This window comes from Artemia franciscana, chromosome 4, assembly GCF_032884065.1.
Source record: "Artemia franciscana chromosome 4, ASM3288406v1, whole genome shotgun sequence".
Classification (NCBI taxonomy): domain Eukaryota; kingdom Metazoa; phylum Arthropoda; class Branchiopoda; order Anostraca; family Artemiidae; genus Artemia; species Artemia franciscana.
The window spans coordinates 58,523,433-58,548,206 of record NC_088866.1 but is presented as its reverse complement, the minus strand read 5'-3'; the positions used below and the strand labels follow the sequence as shown (position 1 = coordinate 58,548,206).

Sequence of the window (24,774 nt, the reverse complement as noted above, 5' to 3'; positions counted from 1 at the left end):
GTCATTGGGAAGTGCACAGACGTTTTCAGGGGGATTTTTTCTGCTTGGGGGGGGTCAAAGGGAGGGGTTTACGTGGGATGATCTTTCCCTGGAGAATTTATCATGGGGGAAGAGAATTTCCATGAAGGGGGTACAGGATTTTCTTTAAGAAGAAGTAATGAAAACAAAATACGAAAAGGTTATTTCAACTGGATGTAAAGAGCAGCATTAAAACTTAAAACTAACAGAAATTATTACGTATACGAGTAGGTTCATCTCCTCCTAAAATGTAAAAAAAAAATTAATTGAAAGTGAGGAGCGACATTAAAACTTAAAACGAACAAAAATTATTCCGTATATGAAAGGGGCTGTTCCCTCCTCATCGCCCCGCTCTTTATGCTAAAGTTGGACTCTTTTTCTCAACTCTACTTTTTAAAACAGTAAAAAACATAAGCGTAAAGAGCGGGGCGTTGAAGAGGGAACAGCCCGTTTCATATACGGAGTGATTTCTGTTCGTTTTAAGTTTTCATGCCGCTTCTTACATTCAGTAAAAAAAAAACTTGTTTTTCTTTATTTAATATTATCTAGGATGCAAGTTCGATTTGAGAACTAGTATTGATTTTTTAGAAGACACAAGCCCCACTTTAAAGAACCGTGGGGAACCTTTACAATGAAGAAGCTAACTGTCTTAATTGGGGTATTGTTTAATAGTAAAACTTATTGTGTTAAAACATGTAGTGCTGATAATATAATTTTGAAATAGTTGTATTTACTTCTTAAAACCAATTTTTTTGTTAAGTGAGACCACAAAACTACTTTCAATTTGTGGTTCATTCTCTTAATTTCTATCTATGTCAAGCGTATCACTAAAATCAATAGAGTATAAACAAATTTGGTTCATTTAAATCTGTTAGACAAGCCACCTTTCAACTAAACAACAAAACTGTTCGAAATTGAATAAAACATTCAAATAAATTAGCCAAATTATAAAATGTAAAAAAAAGTAAGAATGGGGGAGGGGTCAACAATGAGCTTAAATTCACACTGAACTAGGTTAAGATCTGGACTGAATACAAGGAAATTATACGCTACGTTTAAATGTTGGTTATTTATTACCTATAGAAGTATATTTGGTCGTTGAGTCAATACTCGGCCGTCAATAATATTGATGGCTGGAGTCACAAATCGGTTCTGCTACCCATACACATGATCAACTAACGTATAAGCACATAGTACTTACCGTTCTTTTGTTTAGGACATCCAATCGATCCTTTTATCGATCGTTTGATATTATCACCATTTTTGGCATATTTCATTAGGATTAACCTAACTTCACTTCTTGGGTGTGTTCCATTTAACAGACAAGTATCATTTTTTAGGATAATGAAATTGAACTCGAAGATTCAACAGCTTTTGAAGATAGAGATTCCGATACGGATGTCGATCCAAAACCTACTAAATATCATTACTTCCCGCATAATCAACATATTTACTTATTACCAGAGTGTGCTGCACAACAGGTTTGTGGAATGTTTCTTACATTTTCTCATTCACTTATTTATCCCTTAAAAAGTAAAAATAATGCTTTAGAGTAGAAACAAGAAGGAAATAAAGAAGAGCATAAAACAAATAAAAATCAGGAACGAACAAAATTATGACTTCTCACCCCACGCAAGATATATAAATATATACACGATGCCGTATCCAAGAGGGCTAAGGGGTTTGAGGACCCTCCCCCTAAAGTTTTGTCTGACTCGAAAAACTACCTTTATATGCTTTTGAGTTGTTTTATGAAGGACCCCCCCCATCAAAAATCCCGGATATGGTTTTGCACACTCGTATAACAAAAATTGTGGGACACAAAACGGATTGGGCTTTATATAACTTAATCTTTTTAACTCGTTTTGCTCAACTCACTGATCGCTTTCATTGTGTTTATAACTCAAGTCAATATGTTGTCAATGTTATTATATAAGGCCCATCCTTTTTGCGACCAACATGCATAGAAGAAAGTAAGGATCAAATCGCTTCTTGATTTACCCAACTAATGGAATTTGACGACTTTGAAACTTAGATCATCCTCTATGGTGAGACCATTCTGTGGCCACTAATCAAACAGTTCGTGGTAACGAACTGTAGTAAGGAGCGACCCGGCTCAATAGTAACCAAAACTCTAAAAAATGAAATTTTGATACCAATACCTACATCAAAAGAATCACATTTTAATGTTGATTTTAAATATATAAGTTTCATCAAGTTTAGTCTTACCAATCAAAAGTTACGAGCCTGAGACAATTTGCCTTATTTTAGAAAATAGGGGGAAACACCCCCTAGAAGTCATAGAATCTTAACGAAAATCACACCATCAGATTCAGCGTATCAGAGAACCCTACTGTAGAAGTTTCAAGCTCGTATCTACAAAAATGTGGAATTTTGTATTTTTTGGCAGAAGGCAGATCACGGATGCGTGTTTATTTGTTTTTTTGTTTTTTTTTTTGTTTTTTTTTTTTTTTTTTTTTTTTCCCAGGGGTGATCGTATCGACCCAGTTGTCCTAGAATGTTGCAAGAGGGCTCATTCTAACAGATATGAAAAGTTCTAGTGCCCTTTTTAAGTGACCAAATAAATTGGAGGGCAACTAGGCCCCCTCCCACGCTAATTATTTTACCAAAGTCAACGGATCAAAATTCTGAGATAGCCATTTTATCCAGCGTAGTCGAAAAACCTTATAACTATGTCTTTGGGGACGACTTACTCCCCCGCAGTCCACATGGGAGGGGCAACAAGTTACAAACTTTGACCAATGCTTACATATAGTAATGGTTATTGGGAAGTGTACAGGCGTTTTCAGGAGAATTTTTTTGGTTGGGGGAGGGGTTGAGAAGAGGGGTATATTCTGGGGGAACTTTCCAACAATAATTTGTCATGGGGGAAGAAAATCTCCATGAAGGGAGCGCAGGATTTACTAGCATTATTTAAAAAAAAAACAATGAAAAAATAAATATGAAAAAGTTCTTTCAGCTGGAAGTAAGGAACAGCATTAAAACTTAAAACAAACAGAAATTATTACCCATTTGAGGGCTCACCTCCTCCTAATACCTCGCTCTTTACGCTAAAGTATTTTTAGTAATTTCAACTATTTATTCTACGGCTTTTGTGATTCTGGGGTCATTCTTAATGAATTGGGACAAATTTAAGCTTTAGTGTAAAGAGCGAGGATCTGACAAGGGGGCGAACCCCCCCATATATGTAATAAAGATATGAGAATACAAAAGTTCTTTACGTAAGCTAATTTATAAGTTACGTAAATCTTTTACTAATAAAAATATTCGTAAAAAATTAAAATTTCTAGTTGCCTAGTTGCCTTTTTAATTAACCAAAAATCGGAGGGCAACTAGACTTCCTCCCCCACTCCTTTTTTTCTCAAAATCATTCGATCAAAATTATGAGAAAGCCATTTAGCCAAAAAAAAAAAAATGCAAATTTCGTTTTAATTATTCCTCTGCGGAGAGCCAAAATCAAAACATGCATTGATTCAAAAACGTTCAGAAATTAAATAAAAAAACAAGTTTTTTTAACTGAAAGTAGGGAGCGACATTAAAACTTAAAACGAACAGAAATTACTTTGTATATGAAAGAGGCTGCTTCCTCATCAACGCCCCGCTCTTTAAGCTAAAGTTTTTTACTGGTTTAAAAAGAAGAATTGAGAGACAGAGTCAAACTTTCGCGTAAAGAGCGGGGCGTTGATGAGGAAGCAGCCTCTTTCATATACGAAGTAATTTCTGTTCGTTTTAAGTTTTAATGTCGCTCCTTACTTTCAGTTAAAAAAACTCGTTTTTTTTATTTAATTGTGGAAAAAGCAACAACAAAACCCAAGAATGCCATTGAGACTTCGCAGCATTGCAACGCGGCCACTATCATTTGTTTTAGCTGTCATTATTTCTACCCCTAAAAGTTCATTTTTATTCACTGATGCTGCTTAAGACCTATTTGAGAACCAGAAGTCCCACAAAACGGTTAAATGGTCTCGAATGTGACTCAAATGAAGTCACTGAGGATATAGTACTCGGTAAAATATATAAAAGGTCAAGAAGACTCAATAAATCTTTAAAAAAATAAAACGGCCCTTGGAGCAAAAAAAGGTTGGTCATACAACCCCTACAACCCTTTATACCTAAAAACTACCCTTTCTCAATTTATCGCAGATTGAAATTACATGCAAATTCAATTTTCCTAAATTTGGTGTACTTTCCTCATTATACATTAGTTGAGCATTCACCTAATTGTTTTAGCTAATACGTGACCAGATAAGTCTTTGTTTTAATTAAATAAAAAAAAACAAGTTTTTTTAACGGAAATTAAGGAGCGACATTAAAACTTAAAACGAACAGAAATTACTTCGTATATGAAAGAAGATGCTTCCTCATCAACGCCCCGCTCTTTACGCTAAAGTTTGACGCTTTCTCTCAACTCTACTTTTTAGAACAGTAAAAAACTTTAGCGTAAAGAGCAGGGCGTTGATGAGGAAGTATCTCCTTTCATATACGAAGTAATTTCTGTTCGTTTTAAATTTTAATGTCGCTCATTACTTTCCGTTTAAAAAAGTGTTTTTTTTATTTTATTTCTGAACGTTTTTGAATCAATGCATGTTTTGATTTTGGCTCTCCGCAGATGAATAATTAAAACGAAATTTGCATATTTATTTATTTTTTCTAAATAGCTTTCTCGTAGTTTTAATCGAGTGATTTTGAGAAAAAAGGAGCGGGGGAGGAGGCCTAGCTGCCCTCCGATTTTTGGTTACTTAAAAAGGCAACTAGAACTTTTAATATTTTTACAAACGTTTTTATTAGTAAAAGATATACGTAACTTACAAATTAGCTTACGTAGCGAACTTCTGTATTCTCTTGTTTTTGTTACGTATACAAAGGGGTTCACCCCCTCGTCAGAACCTAGCTCTTTACATTAAAGCTTAAATTTTCTTCCAATTCCTTAAGAATGACCACTGAATCACAAAAGCCGTAGAATAAACAGTTGAAATTACTAAAAATACTTTAGCTTTAAAAGTAGCGAGGTATTAGGAGGAGGTGAGCCCATCATATGCGTAATAATTTCTGTTCGTTTTAAATTTTAATGCTTCTCCTTACTTTCAGTTAAAAAAACTTTTTCATATTTATTTTTTCGTTGTATTTTTTTAAATAATGCTAGATAATCCTGTGCTCCCTTCATGAAAATTTTCTCCCCCCATGAAAAATTCCTCCAAGGAAAGTTTCCCCAATATATCCCCCTCTTCTCAACTCCTCCCCCGCAATCTAAAAATCCCCCTGAAAACGTCTGTACACTTCCAAATAACCATTACTATATGTAAGCACTGGTCAAAGTTTGTAACTTGTGGCCCCTCCCACGGGGACCGTGGGGGAGTAACTCGTTCCCAAAGACATAGTTATAAGGTTTTTTGACTACGCTGAATAAAATGGCTATCTCAGAATTTTGATCTGGTGACTTTTGGAAAATAATTAGCGTGGGAGGGGGCCTAGGTGCCCTCCAATTTTTTTGTCACTTAAAAAGGGCACTAGAACTTTTCATTTCCGTTAAAATGAGCCCTCTCGCAAGATTATAGGACCACTGGGTCGATGCGATAACCCCTGGAAAAAACAAAACAAAAAACAAACAAACAAATAAACACGCATCCGTGATCTGCCTTCTGGCAAAAAATACAAAATTCCACATTTTTGAAGATAGGACCTTGAAACTTCTACATTGGGGTTCTCTGATACGCTGAATCTGATGGTGTGATTCGTTAAGATTCTGATCGTTAAGATTCTATGACTTTTAGGGGTTGTTTTCCCCTATTTTCTCAGGCTCGTAACTTTTGATGGTTAAAACTAAACTTGATTAAATTATATGTTTAAAATCAGCATTAAAATGCGATTCGTTTGATGTAGCTATTGATATCAAAATTTCATTTTTTAGAGTTTTGGTTACTATTGAGCCGGGCCGCTCCTTACTACAGTTCGTTACCACGAACTGTTGGATTTCTTACATATTACATCTGGGAATGCTAGAGTCAGCCAGAAAAGTCGATTAAAGGATGCTTGAGTGCAATTTTGATAAGGATTGATGGATAATATTAGCCTATTAGTTGTAGATTATTTTTCTTACGGTACTTAAAGCCAATTAATGAAACCAAATAAAGAAACCTTTCCTTTGCAAAAAAATAATTTTTTCAAATACCTTTGAATTAAAACTGTATTAAAAGCTTTTGAAGTTTTAGAAATTATCTAGGCTAATATGCTTGAACCAAGAGCACTGATCTTGTCTACTATCGACTATTTTCAAGAATCCATATGGACTGAATTAATATGGACTGAATGCATATGGACTGAATTAAAATCGAATAGTTGTGGGCATCAAGCCGTGGCTAATTGTAGAAAAGCCAAGACAGATAGTACGATTGAGTCAGAGGCAAATCTGGCATTAACACCTTTATTAGGAGTGTATAAAAATGATGTTAGTCATTTGTAATTTGGTAATAAAAATATTGATTGAGCTAAAAACAATGCAAAATTTGAGTAATTAAAATACTCTCAGTTAAAACCACAAACCACAACTACGTCCAATAATATTGAACCGTAAATGGGGTTAATCGTTCCAACGCGTTTTCGAAAAAGGTGGTTATTTACACTTGTTTAGTGCACATGGATTCTCAATTTAGAAGAAAATCTTGTGGCTACCATAATATATTGAAAAGTTACAAACCCCGGTTGGGATGTTTCACTGCTGTATACTAGTTGAAATGAAATGAAAATCTGTTATGATTTCAACATGGTAGACTTTTGTTTGGAATTAGCATTTTGAAGTGAGTTCAAGGGGTCGGGGTAAAATATCAAATGACTTAGGAAAGAACGAAGAAGTAGCAAAGTATTTGGCCTTTCTCCAATTCAAAAATAAATTCTATAAGGCTTGCTTTCCGTTTTTTTTTACCAGGCCTGAATTTTGCTTTCATTTAATAACAAATTAGTTTTATAAATAACCACAGAGTTAATTGGAGGTAGCAGGGGAAGTATAGTTACCCTCTCAGATTTTGTTTTGCGACTAATAAAATGGTTTCAATTCATTAATAATTTTAATATTTTTTTAGTAAGTTTTTAACTAGTTTTTAATATTTATTAGTTTCTAATTAGTCAATAGACTAATAAATAGCCTTTACCACTTACAGTTTATTAAACACTAATGAAATGTCAACTACATTTTGGATTAAAAAAAGGTTTGGATACATAGATAGTTTGGATACTTTTTATACATACAAATTTTTTATGCCTTCTCAGGAGATATCCTCCAAGGAAATTTAAAAAATGGCTATCTTAAACAAACCACTTTTTCTCCTCTTTTTTATCATTTCTTCATATATGTATTTTGATATCCATGATACTTCGTTCCTTTCACTTACACTCTTAGTTTCAAACACTCCAACAATGATTTAAGTTGCTAGATAAATTATATAACGATGTTAGGTAGCAATTTTTTGTTCACTCGCAGAAAAACTATTACATATAAATTTATTATAATTTTTATATATTTTACACTTTTCTATTTTATGCAATATCACACGTTTAGTCGGTAGGTTCCACTAAAAGGTAATGAATTCTAAACGTAGTTCGGTAAATATACCTTGTTTTCCAATATAGTTGAAACTTCAATTATTTTCTGTGGTGGGAGATGTTAATGGAACTTTTTAAGGTAAGGGGAAATTTGTGTTTCAGGAATGGCGGAACTATGACTATTTTCAGAGCAACAATCTACCAAAATTACAATTCTTCGAAAAAAATTTGCTTCGACAAAAAAAAAAAACTAGTTCAAAAAAGGATAACTTCGAAGACCACACTGCCTTTCCATGACGAAAGTAAAACGGTTCAAAATAGGGATGAAACCTTTTTATTGACAGCGAACAGATATAAAATTTAACTGGATATTTTGAACCCATATAAGTGTTCATCATCAGCAGTAAAACTAAAAGACAAGAATAAAACCAAATAAAATAATTCTTGTCTTTTAGTTTTACTGCTGATGATGAACACTTATATGTGTTCGAAATATCCAGTTAAATTTTGTATCTGTTCACTGTCAATAAAAAGGTTTCATCCCTATTTTGAACTGTTTTACTTTAGTTCAAAAAATTTAATTTACAGTCACCTAAAAAAAAATAAATAAGAAATGTCCAAATGCCTAAAATGCGCCCAATCTAATAACATTATGATAAACTCTTAATTTCTTATTTTAGGTTTGCAACGCTGTATATTCCCGACTAAATTACTCACAACCTCTTTGTGCATGTCCTGACAGGTTTAATTCACCATGTTCAGCCTCTACTAACAGCAACGATCAGCACACACTTGAGCTTGGATTAGGAAAAATTCCTAAGGTAATCAGTAAGCTATGAATGTTATGACATTAGAAAGGTTTGCTGATATAGCATATTTCCCAAGATGGTATTAGTAACGTCATCTGTAGGCTGACAATAATGCAATTGATTTACACATATATGTTACAGAAGTCAGGCACGTATGCAGAATTTTCTTTTACAGGGGAGCAAAAAAGTGTGTGATAATTTGAATGAGAACCGTGGAAACATTTTGCAAAATTTATAAATTCATGGGGAACAGTCCTCAAGGCCCCCTATCCTGCGTACTTACATGACAAATGTAAGCACAATAGCACTGCCTAAGTAAGGCACGGTGTGGGCATAATGTATTTTTTTTTTTTTACTAAGGCACTTTGTATTGACTTGTCGCAAAACCTTTGGTAGGAGCTCATTCAACTGGAAATTGTAAGTTACAGTGCCCTTTTTAGAAATCAAAGTGACTGGAGGGCAGCCAATCCCCCTCCCACACCCATCAATTCCCCAAGCACATCAAAATTATGAGGTAGTCGTTGTGCTCAGTTCAAAGACTGAAGTTGAAAGAGCCTTACCTATGATTTATTAGCGAAGAGCTATTTTTTTTCGTCCATAATAGCTGAGGTAAAATGCCTCCTTGTAAAAACAAGTTGTCAAAGTTAACAAAAGTTATCACATTTTTTTTTCTTTCGCTCCCCTTTGAAGTTTGGAGGTTATGAATTTAAGCCTTTTAATTTGCTACACCCGTTTTTAGAGCTGTAAGAAAATCAAGATTTATCACCTAAGCATTCAAATTAGGGTCAGTTTCCCATCTGTTATGCATAACTGATTTTGATTATCGATAAACCCATTCTGGTGGAAAAAAGTCGATTTACCAAACATTAAATTTGGATAACAATCCAACTATCCGCTTTCACTATTGATAGTTACACTATCAAAGTATAATACCGGTACAGAGAGAAACTATTAGTTAAGCTTTCGTTTTGATGAATTAGTTGTTTTATCTAACTAATTTTATTCTTTACTGAGCTACTATACAAGAACTATTTACAATTATACATATCCTCTTATTTAAAAATAACAAAAGGTAAATCAACCAGGAATTTTTATAAGACCGTTACACCAGATCTGATTGAATTTCCCTTAAATATTGCTGTTGTTACTGTCTTAATTTCAGTTATGGTTTATGTTTCAGTGACCATGTATTTTATTGTATGTTTTATTTATATTTATCTGTGCTTTGCTAATGACGGCTCTAAGATATAGAGCCGCAAGGTCCTGTTGGGAAATTTTTTCATGGTCTTAAAATAATCCCCAATTATTGTTCCTTTTGTGATTTGCATAACGGAAAGTCAGTGTAGTCTTTATCTTTACTTATATTTGGTTTACTTGTTAAAATTGGTTTTTGTATATTTCAAATCTATTTATTTTCCTTCTTGAATCTGTGATCTGTGAAATTGAATCTGTGTGATCTTCTTGACACACAGGCAGATATAGAGCAAAATTTTGGAGGGGGACAATGTGACAAGGGCACCAATGAGCGAAATCTTTGAGGGGGGCAGTGTGAAAAAGGTGCCAATAACTGACCAAATTGATAAATCTATTCTAAAATGAGAGTGAAAAAAAACTATGAAAAAACAAGGAAAGTTGGCACCTCATGTGGGGAAGGGGGAGGGCCCTCTGATAAAATACATACTATTCTTTCATGAGGATCAGAGAAAAAAAAAGTTTGCCCCGTTTCCCAAATCAAAATATCTTTTAAAAAAATCCCTTTTACCTAAAACTATTTGTTTATTTGACCTAGCATTATTTTATTGGCGAAGAGCTGTTTTACACATTCTTACAAATTGAACAAGAACAAAACACAGAAAAAGCAATTCAAACTCAAAAACAGAAAAAACAACGTGAAAAAACTGAAAAAGGATAAAATAGAAGCAAATAGAGCCATAACTAAAAGAAAGTCGGGGATCCTACCAACCAATTCCAGAGAGGATGCTTATTATTAGAGCTAATTTTAAGCCACATTAAGATATTTATTAGGCTTTTAATGAAAATACCTCGTTTCTTTGACTGTGCGTTAGATTTCACTCCCCCTCAGTCAAAAAAATTCTTTTAACACCTCTCATCTTAACTTTAAGCTCTAGGAAATGTTAGTCCAAACAATTCATACCACCATGGTAATATGTGGCTAGCCCGTGGCATCCCATTGATATGTAATATCATTCCTAAGGCATTTTTACAAAAAAATATGATATAATTATGTTATAAAAAATACAAAAAAATTAAAATAAAATAATGCTTAAAGTCCATTGATTCGTGTTTTTGCAAGCCTTTACCCAATATGATGCACTCCACGGTATTTCGCGCCACCATGGCAATATATGGCAACCCAAGGCATCCGTATGGTGCGTATTTTCATTCTCAATAGTTTTTTTTCAAAAATGTTCTTGATTAAATTTATATTTAAATCCAATGGTAAATGTTTGGCAAGCCAACCTGAACGTGATATACCGCCGCAATTCTCGCCACAGTGCCACACGAATACCGGCCATCTGGCTCCCTCTAGGACATCTTCTTTATTCCTAAGACATTTTCAGTTATGTTCTTGAAAAATCATGCATTAAATCCAATGGTTCACGTTTTCGAAAGCTATCCTAAATATGATACACCATCTCAATTCTCGCCACCGTGCAACACTAAGACTGCCCTTCTGGTAAGTCCAGCATCCCTTCTTCATTCCTAAAACATTTCTATATATATTCATGTTAAAAATCCTACATTAAATTCATTTATTCACCTTTTCACAAGCCAACCCTCCGTGGCAAACCATGCCAAATCGAACCGCTGTATCACACTATTAGAGTCCCTCTGGTACCCTCTAGCACCCTCATCACTCCTAAGACATTATCAAGACCTTTTTTTTAAATCATGCTTTGGACCCATTGGTTCATGTTTTCACAACCTACCCTCCATGACACGCCATACCCATTAAGGCCGCCTTGCCACGACTAGCCCTATGGCACACTATGCCCCAATCATCATTTCTAAGACACTTTCCAGAAATTGTATTATAAAATTTTGATTTAAATCTAATGGTTCACATTTTTGAAAGCCACCCCCCAACGTGATGTACCATGTCAATCCACACCACCGTATCACCCTATGTCAGCCCCTCTGGCATCCCTCATCATCCCTAAGACATTGTCCAAATTCTTTCTGGTTAAAAATCAAATATTAAATCCATTAGTTCATGTTTTTGCAAGCCAACCGTCAATGATACGCCAGGTCAGTTCACGCCACCTTTCCACACTATGAATTACCCTCTGACACCCTCTAGCACCCCTCATCATTGCTAAGACATTTTTAATTTTTTTTTTAAATAAACTATATCCATTTCCAAAACCCTGCTTCTGACCCCCAGTTACAAAGGTGCCATCTCTAATTCTGCTAGCTTTCATCCCAGTTCAACTGATTCCAGACCCGGTTCCAGCGAATCTGGCTCCGTCAGTTCTAGTTCCGCTACTTCTGTCCTCGACTCCATGGTTCTAATTCCCCCAATTCAGCTCCAAACTCGATCAGAACCACTCCTACCCCAAGTTCCATCAATGTTGATTCTGTCAGTTCTGGTTTCAAAACCTTTGTCCCTGATTTCACGGTTCCACTGAATCCAATTTCGGTCCCACAAATTCCAACTCAAATTCAAATTCCGGTCCTACTACGTCTGCAACCCCCTCCTTCGGATTCTACAGTTCTGATTATTAAGATCTCGATTGATATAATGAGAATCCTCTATGATAATATTAAAACCACACACGGTACTATCAGAATCCTGCAATTTATTAGCAAAATCTTACATGGTATTATCATAATTTCGCAAGTTTTCAACGAAATCTTATCATCAAAAACCAAAAAGTGACTCCTATTACCAAAATCTAATATGATGCTATCAAAATCATGTTACATGTTGACGAAACTCAACAAAGTACCATCAAAGTCGTGTCTGCTATTATCAAGATTATCAAAATGTTGTCAAAGATTGTCAAACCTTACATGATAATATCAAAAGCTTGCATGATATTTCCAAATCATGTTAAATATTGCCAAGTCTTACATTATCAAAGTCTTGTGAGATATTATGAGAATTATTTTGATTATTACCTAAATCTTGCAAGTAATTATCAGAATCTAGAATGGATATAGCAAAATCGCCTCTCTTACTATCAAAATCTCGCAAAGTATAACCAAATCTTGTGTGTTAGTATCAAAATCATGTCTGATAGTATAAAACATCTCGCACGATACTATCAAAATCTCCCCTGATATAAAAAGAATCCTCTATTGCATTATCAAAACTTGAAGAGGCATTACGACAATCATGCAAGCTATTAACAAAATCATGCATGGTATTATCATAGTCTTACCTGGCATTAATAAAATATTTTCTGGTGGCATCAAAACGTGTCTGATATTGTCAGAATCTAAAATGGTGTCATCAAAATTATGTCTGCTATTACCAAAATTTAACGTAGTAATATGAAATCGTGTGTGCTATTATCAAACCAAATGTGACTCCTATTACCAAAATCTAATATGATGCTATCAAAATCATGTCACCTGTTGACAAAACTCAACAAAGTACCATCAAAGTCGTATCTGCTATTATCAAGATTATCAAAATGTTGTCAAAGATTGTCAAACCTTACATGATAATATCAAAAGCTTGCATGATATTTCCAAATCATGTTAAATATTGCCAAGTCTTACATTATCAAAGTCTTGTGAGATATTATGAGAATTATTTTGATTATTACCTAAATCTTGCAAGTAGTTATCAGAATCTAGAATGGATATAGAAAAATCGCCTCTCTTACTATCAAAATCTCACAAAGTATCACCAAATCTTGTGTGTTAGTATCAAAATCATGTCTGATAGTATAAAACATCTCGCACGATACTATCAAAATCTCACCTGATATAACAAGAATCCTCTATTGCATTATCAAAACTTGAAGAGGCATTACGACAATCATGCAAGCTATTAACAAAATCATGCATGGTATTATCATAGTCTTACCTGGCATTAATAAAATATTTTCTGGTGCCATCAAAACGTGTCTGATGTTGTCAAAATCTGGTGTCATCAAAATCATGTCTGCTATTACCAAAATTTAACGTAGTAATATGAAATCGTGTCTGCTATAATCAAGATTACCGAAATCTCGCCAATTATTACCAAAATCTTGTATGATATTACCAAATTTTGTTACATACTATAAAATCTTATCTTGTAGAGAATCATTTCGGGCATTACATAAATCTTGCAGGCTATTATCAAAATCTAGAATGGCTCTAGCAAAATCGTGTCTTTTACTTTCAACATATTATCAGGCAATACCCGATTCTTGTGTGGTATTATCAAAATCTAGTTCGAAATTATCAAACATCTTGTACTATACTATCAAAATTTCACCTGATATACAAAAATACTCTACTGCATTATCAATACCTGATGTGGTATTACCAAAATCATGAACGTTATTTAAAAAATCTTACACGGTATTATCAAAATCTTGCCTGATATTAATAAAATAGTTTCTGGTACTATCAAAACATGTCTGATATTGTCAAAATCTAGAACGGTTTCATCAAAATCTTGTCGGCTATAACCAACATTTAACTTACTGCAAAAAAACTGTATCTCCTATTATCAAGATTATCAAAATCTAGCCAGGAACTACCAAAATGATGTGTGTTACTATAAACATCCTGTCTGACATTATCAGATACTATGCAAAATATTATGAAAATCTTGACGGATATAATGAAAATTATTACCGAAATCTTGCATGGTATTATCAAAATCTTAAATGACATTAACGAGATAGTTACAGCTACAATCAAACCGCGTCTGACATTGCCAAAATAGAATATGGTGCTATCAAAATCCTGATACCAATTAACACAGTTTAACATAGTGCTATCAAAATCATGTCAAGTATCAAAACCTTACATAATATGATCAAAGTCTTACTTGATATTACCAAATCATGCTTGAATGTTACAAAATATTTTCTTGCATTTTCAAAGTCTTGTGAGAAATTATGACAATCCTTTCTAGTAGTACCTAAATTTTGCAAGTTACGATAAAAATCTAGAATGATGCTAGCAAAATCGTATCACGTAATGTCAAAATATTATCAACCATAGCCAAAATCTTTTGTGATACTATCAAAATAATGCCTAAAATTATGAAACATCTTGTGCTACATTATCAAAATTCCACATGGTATAATGAGAATCCTCTATGAAATTATTGAGACCTTGCAGAGTTTTGTCAAAAATCCTACAAGTTTTTAACAAGATTATGCATGGTATTATGAAAATTCTACCTAAGATTAACAAAAATGTTTTTCTGGTAATATCAAAACGTATCTGATACCGTCAAATATAACATGATGTTATCTAAATCGTGTCTAATATTACTAAATATAACACAGTACGAGCAAATCGTGTCTGTTGCTATCAGGATGTTCAAATCTTGCCAAGCATTACCAAGCTCTTGTATTATACTATAAAGATTGTCAAATCTTGTCTTATACTATCAAAATCTTGTCAAATGTTATCAAAGTCTTAAATACTATTATCAAAGTATTGCATCATATTTAATCATATTAAATATCATATTTCAAATCATATTTAAATATTGCAAAATCTTGTCTTGCATTTTCAAAGTCTTGTGAGATATAATGACAATCCTTTCCGGTATTGCCTTATTCTTGCAAGTTTCTAATATTTTGATTCGGCTAATACATTCTACATGATAACCTATTTCACGCTAGGGGAATCCCCTGTTTGTGCATACTTGAATGATTAAATGAATTGCGTGTATATATTATTGCAGCCATATGGCTGCAATAATTGACGAGCAGAAGGTAAAATCGATTACAGAAAATCGCTTACATTTGAAGCACAACTGTTTGTTAAGTAATGCTTCAAAGGATGTTACTTGGCTAATAAATTCGACAAACGTCAGGATAACGTCAATATAACGTTAGGGTCTTCTTGTAAAACATGAACTATTGAATTTAAATCATAATATTAGCAAGAACATTTTTGAAAAAATTTTTTAGGAATAATAATACGTATAGTAGGGATGTCATGGGGCAGTCATATATTGCCATGGTTTCTTGAATTGCTATGGATGGCATTATATTGGGTGGTGGTTTGCAAAAACACAAAACTTTAAGCATAATTTTATTAATTTTCTTCGAAAATTACCATATGAATGATAAAAAAATATTATTGGGGTGCCACAGGTCATCCGCATATCATCATGTTTGTGTGAATTGTTTGAACTAAACTTTTATAGAGCTTAAAGTTAAGCTGAGATGTGTTAACAGAATTTTTCACTGAGGGGAATGAAATCTAACGTTCAGTAAACAAACAAGATATTTTCATTAAAAGCCCTCAAAGATATCTTCGTGTGGTTTAAATTTACCTCTACCGAGATTTTGTGAAATTTGGAGAGAAAATATTATTCAAATGTGCGATTGTCAACGAGGGGATGCTAGTCTTGGCTCAAAGAAGCAAGGCATTTTCATTAAAATCCCTAAAAAAATTTCATGAGGTTTTTACCTCTAATAATAATCCTCCCCTCTGGAATTGGCTGGCATGATCCCTGCCTTTCTTTAATTCATGGTTATTTTGTTTATATTTATCCTTTATAAAGTTTTTTCTCGTTTTGTTTTTTCCATTTTAGAGTTTGAATTGCTTTTTTCTCTGTTTTAATAATGCTTTTAATTTTTTTTTATTAAGAGAATTTGTAAGTACAATAAATATTTGTATCTTTTATGTTTATTGATCCAGGATAAAACTTCAACAGGTAATCGTATACTAAATTTAATCATCTTTTAGTCTATGTAAATTGGTATGGTCGTTCAAGATTGCCTCTAAAATTTATGGTAGATTCTGCGTAGTAAAGAGGAAAAAGAAAGGCTTTTGATCAAATATGAAGGTGTACCGTATTCTAGCCATAATGATGCTCTCGTTTTTATTTTATCTCTGATACACATTCAAGTTCCAATAGAGTTAAAGACGATTAATAAAAACGGTGCTAAGAACAAGCCTCTTATGGTATCTGATAACATCCTCTAAAGTATTACTTAACAAGTAAGTGTACTTCAAATGTAAGCGATTTTCAGTAATCGATTTCCCCCTCTGCGTGTCAATTATTGCAGCCATATGGGAACACGCAATTCATCTAATCATTCTAGTATGTGCCAGCAAGATATTCTTCTAGCGTGCAATCAGTTAGCGCTCCATTCCACTGAGGGGGGAATCCCTTTCGAGTCATCATGGGGAAAAAATATTTTGTTAATGAATGTTCCCTTGAAAAAAACACCATTAACGAAAATGAAATCTTTTAAGGTATTATGTAACATCCCACGTGTGCATCGTCATTACGTAACAGCCAGTGTTTGTCCTCCTCAGTTATAAGCGGTGGTTCCACACAGGCCCCTGAAGAAACAACTCACGCGTTAATGCGTCATCTTTAACATAAGTAAACATTCCCCTATTACATAACAACCAAGGAAATCTTGAAACGTCCTGAAAAACGTCTGGTCGGTGAAATTGGTTGCCAGGGGATTCCCAAATTAATTGGATGCTAGGGCCTCCGTTGGAGTTGGTTGCTAGGGCCCCAGGCTGAATTGAATGCTAGAGCCCCGATGATTAGGTTAGGGGCCGATGAAACTGAATGCTAGGGGACCCCAATGGAATTGGATGCTGCCCTCCAGTAGTTTCGTTAGGTTAGGAGCCCGGTGAAGTTAGATGCTAGGGCTCCCCGTTGGAATTGGTTGCTAGGGTGACCCCGATGGAACAAGATACTGCCCCCCGGTGATTAGGGCAGGAGCCCGATGAAATTGATTGCTAGGGGCCCACGATGGAATTAGATACTAGGGATCCCTGTTGGTTAGTTTTGGGGCCCAATGAAATTGAATGTTAGGAATCCCAATGGAATTGGATGCTAGGTCCCTATTGGAATTGGTTGCTATGGGCCCCCGTCGGAAGTGAATGCTATGAGGCCTAATGTAATTGCTTGCTAGGCATCGGCGTTTTGAAGGCTCCCCACTGGCGGGCCCTGAAGTTATTTTAAGAATCAAAGAAACTATTATATGACGAACAAAATTAAACATCACCTTTTAGGTAACAAGCAGACCCTACTACGTAATATGCACCTCTGTCTTCATCTGAGGAAATCGTCATTAAAGCGACTTCTTGATTAAGGGGAGAAAAGAGTAGCACCTATAGGCCATTGTAAAAGCAGACGGGCGCCACTACTAATCCACCACTTTTTTACACTAAAGGTCTTAACCCAATTCTATAGGAACAACTGCTCAAACACAAAGCCCATTATTTTAAATAAGAAGTATTTTTAAAGAGCGTTAACACTTTAGCGTAACGATCGAGGGGTTGGGGAGGAGGAGATCGCCCTCATACGGAATAATTTCTGTTCTTTTTAAGATCTAATGTTGCTCCTAACAATCATTTGAAAGAGCTTGTTTTTAATTTAATAGAAATACGGAGCAAGTACCAAGGTTAAGTACCACGGTACCAGGTGTCGTATATTGTTCCAGCCTCAACAAACAGACTATTCATTATAACAATAGTAATAATAGTAATATTAACAATAATAACATTTATTTATAACCCACTCACATCGCACCAATGGCAATACAAGTGTATTTGCCTTGATTGGTTACAATTTTAGAGTAACCAATTGGATCTTTGTTCTAGCCTTCCGGAGGGCACGCTCACGAAATGCTTTAAAATTTTTGGTAAATTTAGTACCCAACCACCGCATCGGATCTACATGAGGGATGGAAAATTTCTTAGAGCCTTTTCTTGGAACTTTCGTAGGGGATGGAAAATTGAAAAAAAGATACTCACATTTACCAACGTTAATTGAAAGACCGATTTTAGTAAAAGAATAATAAACTTTATGAGCCATCTGCGATAGTCTGAGTTTAGACCGGCTAATTCGAAGAATATCATCAGCATAAGCAATTTAGGAAATATCAGTTAACCCAACAAAACAAATAGAATAAATATTCTCAAGAATACTAGAAATACAAAATTTAAAAATACTTGGAGATAATACTCGAAACTGCCGTAAACCCCAACGAACAGGGACAATAAAAGAATAAGGGCGCCATAAGTTTTAGTTCGATGATAAGATTTACTATACCAAAACTTAAGAAAAAAAGTGAATTGTTAATGCCGTGACTGTAAAGAGAATAAAGAGCCTGACTGTTTACAATACTATCGAAACCCTTAGAATGATCAAGGGCACAAATATAAAGACTATACCTTTAGCAGAAGCATCTTAATGAAGGCGGGCCAGAGCACGGTGAGCGCGCTGACAAATTATGCCAGACCGAAAACTGAGCTGTTTCTCCCCTGAATTAGCATTCAAATTGATGAAAGAAAGTAGGATATATTCAAGGATTCTATTAAGATTACAAGCAAGAGGGATTGGCCTGTAAGAAGAAGAGTCCAATGGATTCTTACCTCGTTTAAGAACGGAAGTGTTAGTTCCTCAAAAAAGCTATCAGGAACTAGAGAACAACAGATACACATTTGGAAAAGAAACTGGAAGTGGAAAAACAAAGACGGGCAATTTATTAAGATAATAAACACTAATTCTGTCAAGGAAGGTGGGATAACCAAATCAAGAGTTTCGAGTAAAATGCGTGCACTGCCTAATTCACTTTGGAAAATATAACTGAATAGTGGTCAGACCACTCATCTGACGAGATGGGGCAATTAAGAGTTGCTCAATTATCAAATTTAGAAATCACTCTGTCCCATTCATTCTTGTTGGTAGGACAATCTAACCCTTTACATATGCTTGATCAAAGACCTTAAAATGTATTAAACAAAAACTAAAAAAAAAAATTGATGTAACTACGAGTTTACCTTAATATACTTGTGTTTTGAACAATTAATCAAACTATTCTTTTCCAGGCGAAAACTCTAGCAAAAACTTGTGAAAATGTTTCGCAAATTCGGCCATGTCGCTCTCCACAGGACTGGGCTCTTCTGGCATTACAGAATGTTAAAACAGGAAAGGCACAATACCTTGCTATTTGCCGATGCGAGGGAAAGTCATATTTTGGTAAGTTAACTCTTATAAATACTGTTGTCGTTTTTCCCAAGCTACTCAGGTTTTTACTCTTTTCCCTTTTTTTACGCTTTAATTCCCTGACGAAGATAGGTTAGGTGTAAGAGACTGGTGCTACTCTTGTGTCGTGGGATGGTTTATGGTCTCCACTCAGTCATAAGCTGCTTCTTCCGCCCCTGTCCCTATAAGAGAAGTCCTGCTTGTTTGGCCTTATAATACCATCAGGGCGGAGCTTTCACGAGCATGCCTAACCAGAACCACCACTGCCAGCACTGCTGGGTGAACTTGAGGAGTACTTCCTTTCGAGAAAATTATTGCCTTCTAAACAGCCCAACTTTGCTGTCGATTCTGATTTATGAATCATTTTTCTGAGTTTTGCTTGTCGTGGCGGCCTTTTTTGGCTGAAAAACCTTTTCCTAGCTATTTTATCTATCTTGACCTGCCTCGCCATTGTAGCGTAATGTTTTTAGGCCTGAGTTTTAGGTTCTAAGTTAATAGACTTGAGAGTGCTTGTGCACGACGTCGAATCTTGTTGATAGCCAAATATGAAAAACAATATTGTGATCAAGATGGTTCGCGGTTGCACAAAGAATTCAACTGGAGGTCCAAGCTCCTTTTTTATGTCAGGTTCTAAGCTGAATTAAACGCTTCGTGTACGCTTGAGAAGATGTATTAGTCCCTGACCTTCACTATTGGGACCCATTACTTTTCCTGAGGTCAATTTCAATGATTTATATAATATGAAAATTGTGACTGGCGCTAAAGCCATTTTGTTCAACAGAGTCAAACATATACATTCTGTGATAACATACCACACCCCCACACACAGTCCCTGTGGCAAGAGCTACAAATTCCGCACGTTGTCCTTCTTATATAAAAGTTTTGTAATAGAAAATTGGGACATGTCTTATCCTTGGTATTCGAAAATTTCCGCAAAACTTTCAGAATTCGTTCTTTGGGACAAAAAAAATCTAAGAGTTCCTTAAGAAGAGGGTTTTAAGGGGCCCAGAAATGGATCCAAACTTTGATTACTTATCCTGATAATTTATATTTCGAACCAGCTGTTACGGGTAAATCACAATGCTAAATTTTCAATTTTTTTCAAAAGTATTTTCTGGATACTACATGCATATCCGTGTAAATTAGAAGACGCTACGTGTACCTAATGTTTTTAAGATTTAAAATACTTTGGGAATTAATTAAGGGATTAAGCTTAACTTTGAAGGTGTATTGAAGAGGAAGGTCACGCGGACTATAAATTTTGACATGAGGAAGGGGCAGAGGTAAATTGAAAGACATCAGGTATATACAGGTCATCAAAATAGCATTTCTACAACACCTTGGGAACAGCTTGTTCGGTATAGTTGAAACTTTCAGGTAGGCCTACTGATGGAAAAAGGAGGAGGAAGAGTGGGGTAAGAGAAGTTTAAATCTGTGCTTGGGGAGGAGGAACACTTTTAGTCTTTAACTCATATAGAAATTACGGTTATATACTCTAAGCTAACATGAGACTTAAAATTTATGTGCGGTAAGGTAGAGAGAAAAATCGAAAGGCACTCTGTACTGCCAGGCTGTAAAATAGGCGTATCTACAATACCAAAGGAACAGCTTAGGTTATTCAGTTGCATATTTCAGGGAATATTGAGGGTGCTAGTGGACGTTGAAATATGACTTGGGGAAAAGGGAGGAGCTAAATCAAAAGATGCTGGGTGAATCCAGGTTATCAAAATACCCTATCTCTATTATGTGCGGAATAGAAATGAACATTGAAGATGGTAAATTTAAAGTTTTAATTTTTTCTAACAGTCAAAAATTGTTGGAGGACAACCAGTCATCCTTCTGTGCCATTTTTACCCCTCTCCCCCCACACAACACTTGGTACATGGACCGTAAATTCTGCAAGTTAACTGTTGTTTACTCACAAGTTTTATAATGGAAAGGGGGGGGGGCATGTTTTATCCTTAGTGTGGAATTAGCTTGAAAATTCTTGAGACGACTTTTTGGGCCAAGTAAACTATATATTTTTGGGGGAGTAGGGAGAGGGATCTTAGGAGGATTGGAAATGGATCAAATGCCTTTTAGCTCCTAAATAGTTGTATTTCGGGCGTGTTCTTATGGATCGTTTTCTAGATCAAGACTCCAATAATTTCTCTATGTTGTACTCTGAAAGCAACAGGCGTACCCGATTAAAGCAAAAGACGCTATGTAGCCCCGATTTCTAGATTCTTTAGAACCGTGACTCCCAACGTGGGGCACATCCCCAACCAGTGGGACATGACAATTTTTTGGTGGGTCATGGCCAGGACGTGCAACCTTCGTCTGAGTTTACTTTGGAGCCCTTATTAAAATACATATAATATATATATATATATATATATATATATATATATATATATATATATATATATATATATATATATATATATATATATATATATATATTTCATGTCAGTGGTGTCACATTCAAATACATTTAAAGAGCATAAAAAACAAGACTGTATTGCATTGACGTTATACAGTGTATAAAAAGGGTATGAGTGTAACTGAAGTTTTTAGGCGTTTATACCTCCCAGAAAATACTCCCCCGCAGAAAATACCCTCGCGGAAAATTTCCCCCCGAGGAAAGTAAATTCCACGGAAAATACCCCCCCAGCGTTTATCCACCCCAGGAAAATACCCCTCCGTGTACAATAGCCCCCTGAAACCCCCTCCTCTGAAAAATACCCCCACCGTTCATAGAAAGTACCCCCCCCCCCGCGGATAATATTCCCCGGTAAATAACCCCTATGGAAAATAAGGTTTTACAAACTTGAGAATTTTATTTGAGTTTGTTTTCTGTTGTGGATAGGAATTTTGGTACTTGTGTATTATACGCCACTCACTTAACTTTACGCTGTGTAAAACTTGAAAACAAGCCGGTTTATTCGTTCGTTTCTTCGTTCGTTTCGTTAGCTTAGCGTGAGACAAAACAAAGACAGGTGACAGAATACATAGGAAATACTTAATTTGGGCTATATATTTAAACATAAGAGGGGGAGGGAAAGTATTTGGACAGTTTGAAGTGTAAAAAAAACAAACAGTTCTTTCTTCATAATATGTAGAATAACTGTACCAAACACACTTTGCATGGCCCAAATTCGTTTCTAAAAAAAATTAATAAAAAAAACAAGTTCTTCAACTGCAAGTAATGAGCGACATTAAAACTTAAAACGAACAGAAATTATCCCGTATATGAAAGGAGTTTTCCTCTCCTCAACGCCTCGCTCTTTACGCTAAAGTTTGACTGTTTCTCACAACTCTACTTTCTAAAGCAATAAAGAATTTTAGCGTAAAGAGCGAGACGTACTTTAGCGTCAGCGTAAAAATGTGATTCTTTTGATGTAACTATTGCTATCAAAATTCCATTTTTTAGAGTTTTGATTATTATTGAGTCGGGTCGCTCCTTACTAAAGTTCATTACCACGAACTGTTTGATTACGAAGAAACTAACAAAGAAACTGGTTTGTTTTCGAGTTTTACATATCGTAAACTTGAGCGAGTGGCATATTTACACAAGTACCGTAATTATAATTTCCGATCGCTTAGAAACGAGCAGAAGCTAAATTAAAAACAAGTTTATTCAACCGAAAGTAAGGAGCAATATCAAACCTGAAAACGAATAGAAATTATTACGTATATGAAAGCGGTTGCCTCCACCTCAAGACCGCGCTCCTTACGCTAAAGTTTTATTACAGAATTTTAGTATAAAGCTTATTAATATAACTAAACGGCCATTGTGTTTCAGGAATTGTTCAAAAAGAATTAGGACAAAAAATCAAAACTTTAGCGTAAAGAGCAAGGCCTTGTGGAAAGGACAAGTCCTTTCATATATGTAATAGTTTCTGTTTGTTTTTTAAGTTTTGATGTTGCTCCTTACTTTCAGTTGAAAAAAACTTGTTTATTTAATTTCTCATCGCTTTTAGATAATACCGGGAAATCCGGCTCTCTCTCCATGAAAAATTCCGGTACTTGTGTATTATACGCCACTCACTCAACTTTACGATATGTAAAACTCGAGAACAGACCAGTTTCTTCGTTAGTTTCTTTGTTACTTTAGAAACTAATTTGGGCTATATATTTGTACAATAAGGAGGGGGGGGTAAAGTATAGCGGGTCTGCATGCAAAGTGTGTTAGGTACAATAATTTTGCATATTATGAAGTAAGAACTGTTTTCTGACTTTAAAATGTCCACATAGTTTATACTCCCCCCATATAGTTTATGTGCAAATGTACAGCCCAAATCATATATATCCCATCTATTCTGTCACTTGTATGTGACTTTTCTCACGCTAAGCTGAAAGAAACTATCCGGTTTGTTCTCGAGTTTTACGCAGCGTAAACTTGAGTGAGCGACGTATAATACACAAGTACCAACATTCCTTCCTTCTACAGAAAAAAAACTCAAATAGAATTATCAAATTTGGAAAGCCTTATTTTCCACAGGGGGTATTTTGCGGGGGCGGTGTATTTTCCTCGGGGAAGTGTTCTCCACGAAAGGGGGTTTTCCAGAGGGGGGATTTCCAGGGGAAATTTTCCACAGGGGGTATTTTCAGAGGGTTAAAAGCCGAGGGTGTTTTTTGGGAGGGTAAATTCCGGGGGGTAAAAGCTGGCCGCCGTAACTGAGCGTATGCGAAACTCAATCCCTTTTAACTGAATCCTTGTGCAATTGAATCCCTGCTTGATTGGATCCACGTGCAACTCAGCCCTATCTAACGGAATCATCGTGCAACTAGACACCTGTGCAGCTCAATCCTATTTGACTAGGCACTGGTGGAACTGAACCCCTGTTTAACTGGGCCCCATGCAACTTAGCCCCATTTAATTGAAACCTCGTTTGACAGAGCCCCTGTACAACTCCATTAAACAAAAAAAAAAAAAAACTCTTGCCACTGGACCCCCGTTTAAATCAACCCTCTTCTGACTTAACCCTTATGTTACTCAACCATATTTAAATTAAGCCTTGTATCACTGAACTCAACCCAAGGCCTAAGATTAAGTTTGAACTAATACTGATGAGAAGCTCAAAATATGCTTGTCTCTTCGTTTGGATTTTCTAACTTAGGTTACCTATTTTGACGAGCTAAACTAATTTGGACCAAAGACAAAGTAGCAGCGAAGCCGCGACTGCAATTAATTTCTGTCACTGGGGACAGAAAAAACCCTTCTCTTTCGGGATGCTGCTT

The 24,774-nt window shown here is 35.3% G+C and overlaps 1 protein-coding gene across 1 annotated transcript in view; it reads left to right on the top strand.

Moving 5' to 3' along the window:
- LOC136026666 (uncharacterized) overlaps positions 1–24,774 on the top strand; it is a 49,955-nt gene that overhangs the window by 10,777 nt on the left and 14,404 nt on the right. Inside the window, exons 2-4 of the mRNA XM_065703407.1 lie at positions 1,359–1,499; positions 8,256–8,396; positions 19,395–19,545. Coding sequence (XP_065559479.1) covers positions 1,359–1,499; positions 8,256–8,396; positions 19,395–19,545 — 433 coding nt within the window. The remainder of the gene's footprint in view (positions 1–1,358; positions 1,500–8,255; positions 8,397–19,394; positions 19,546–24,774) is intronic.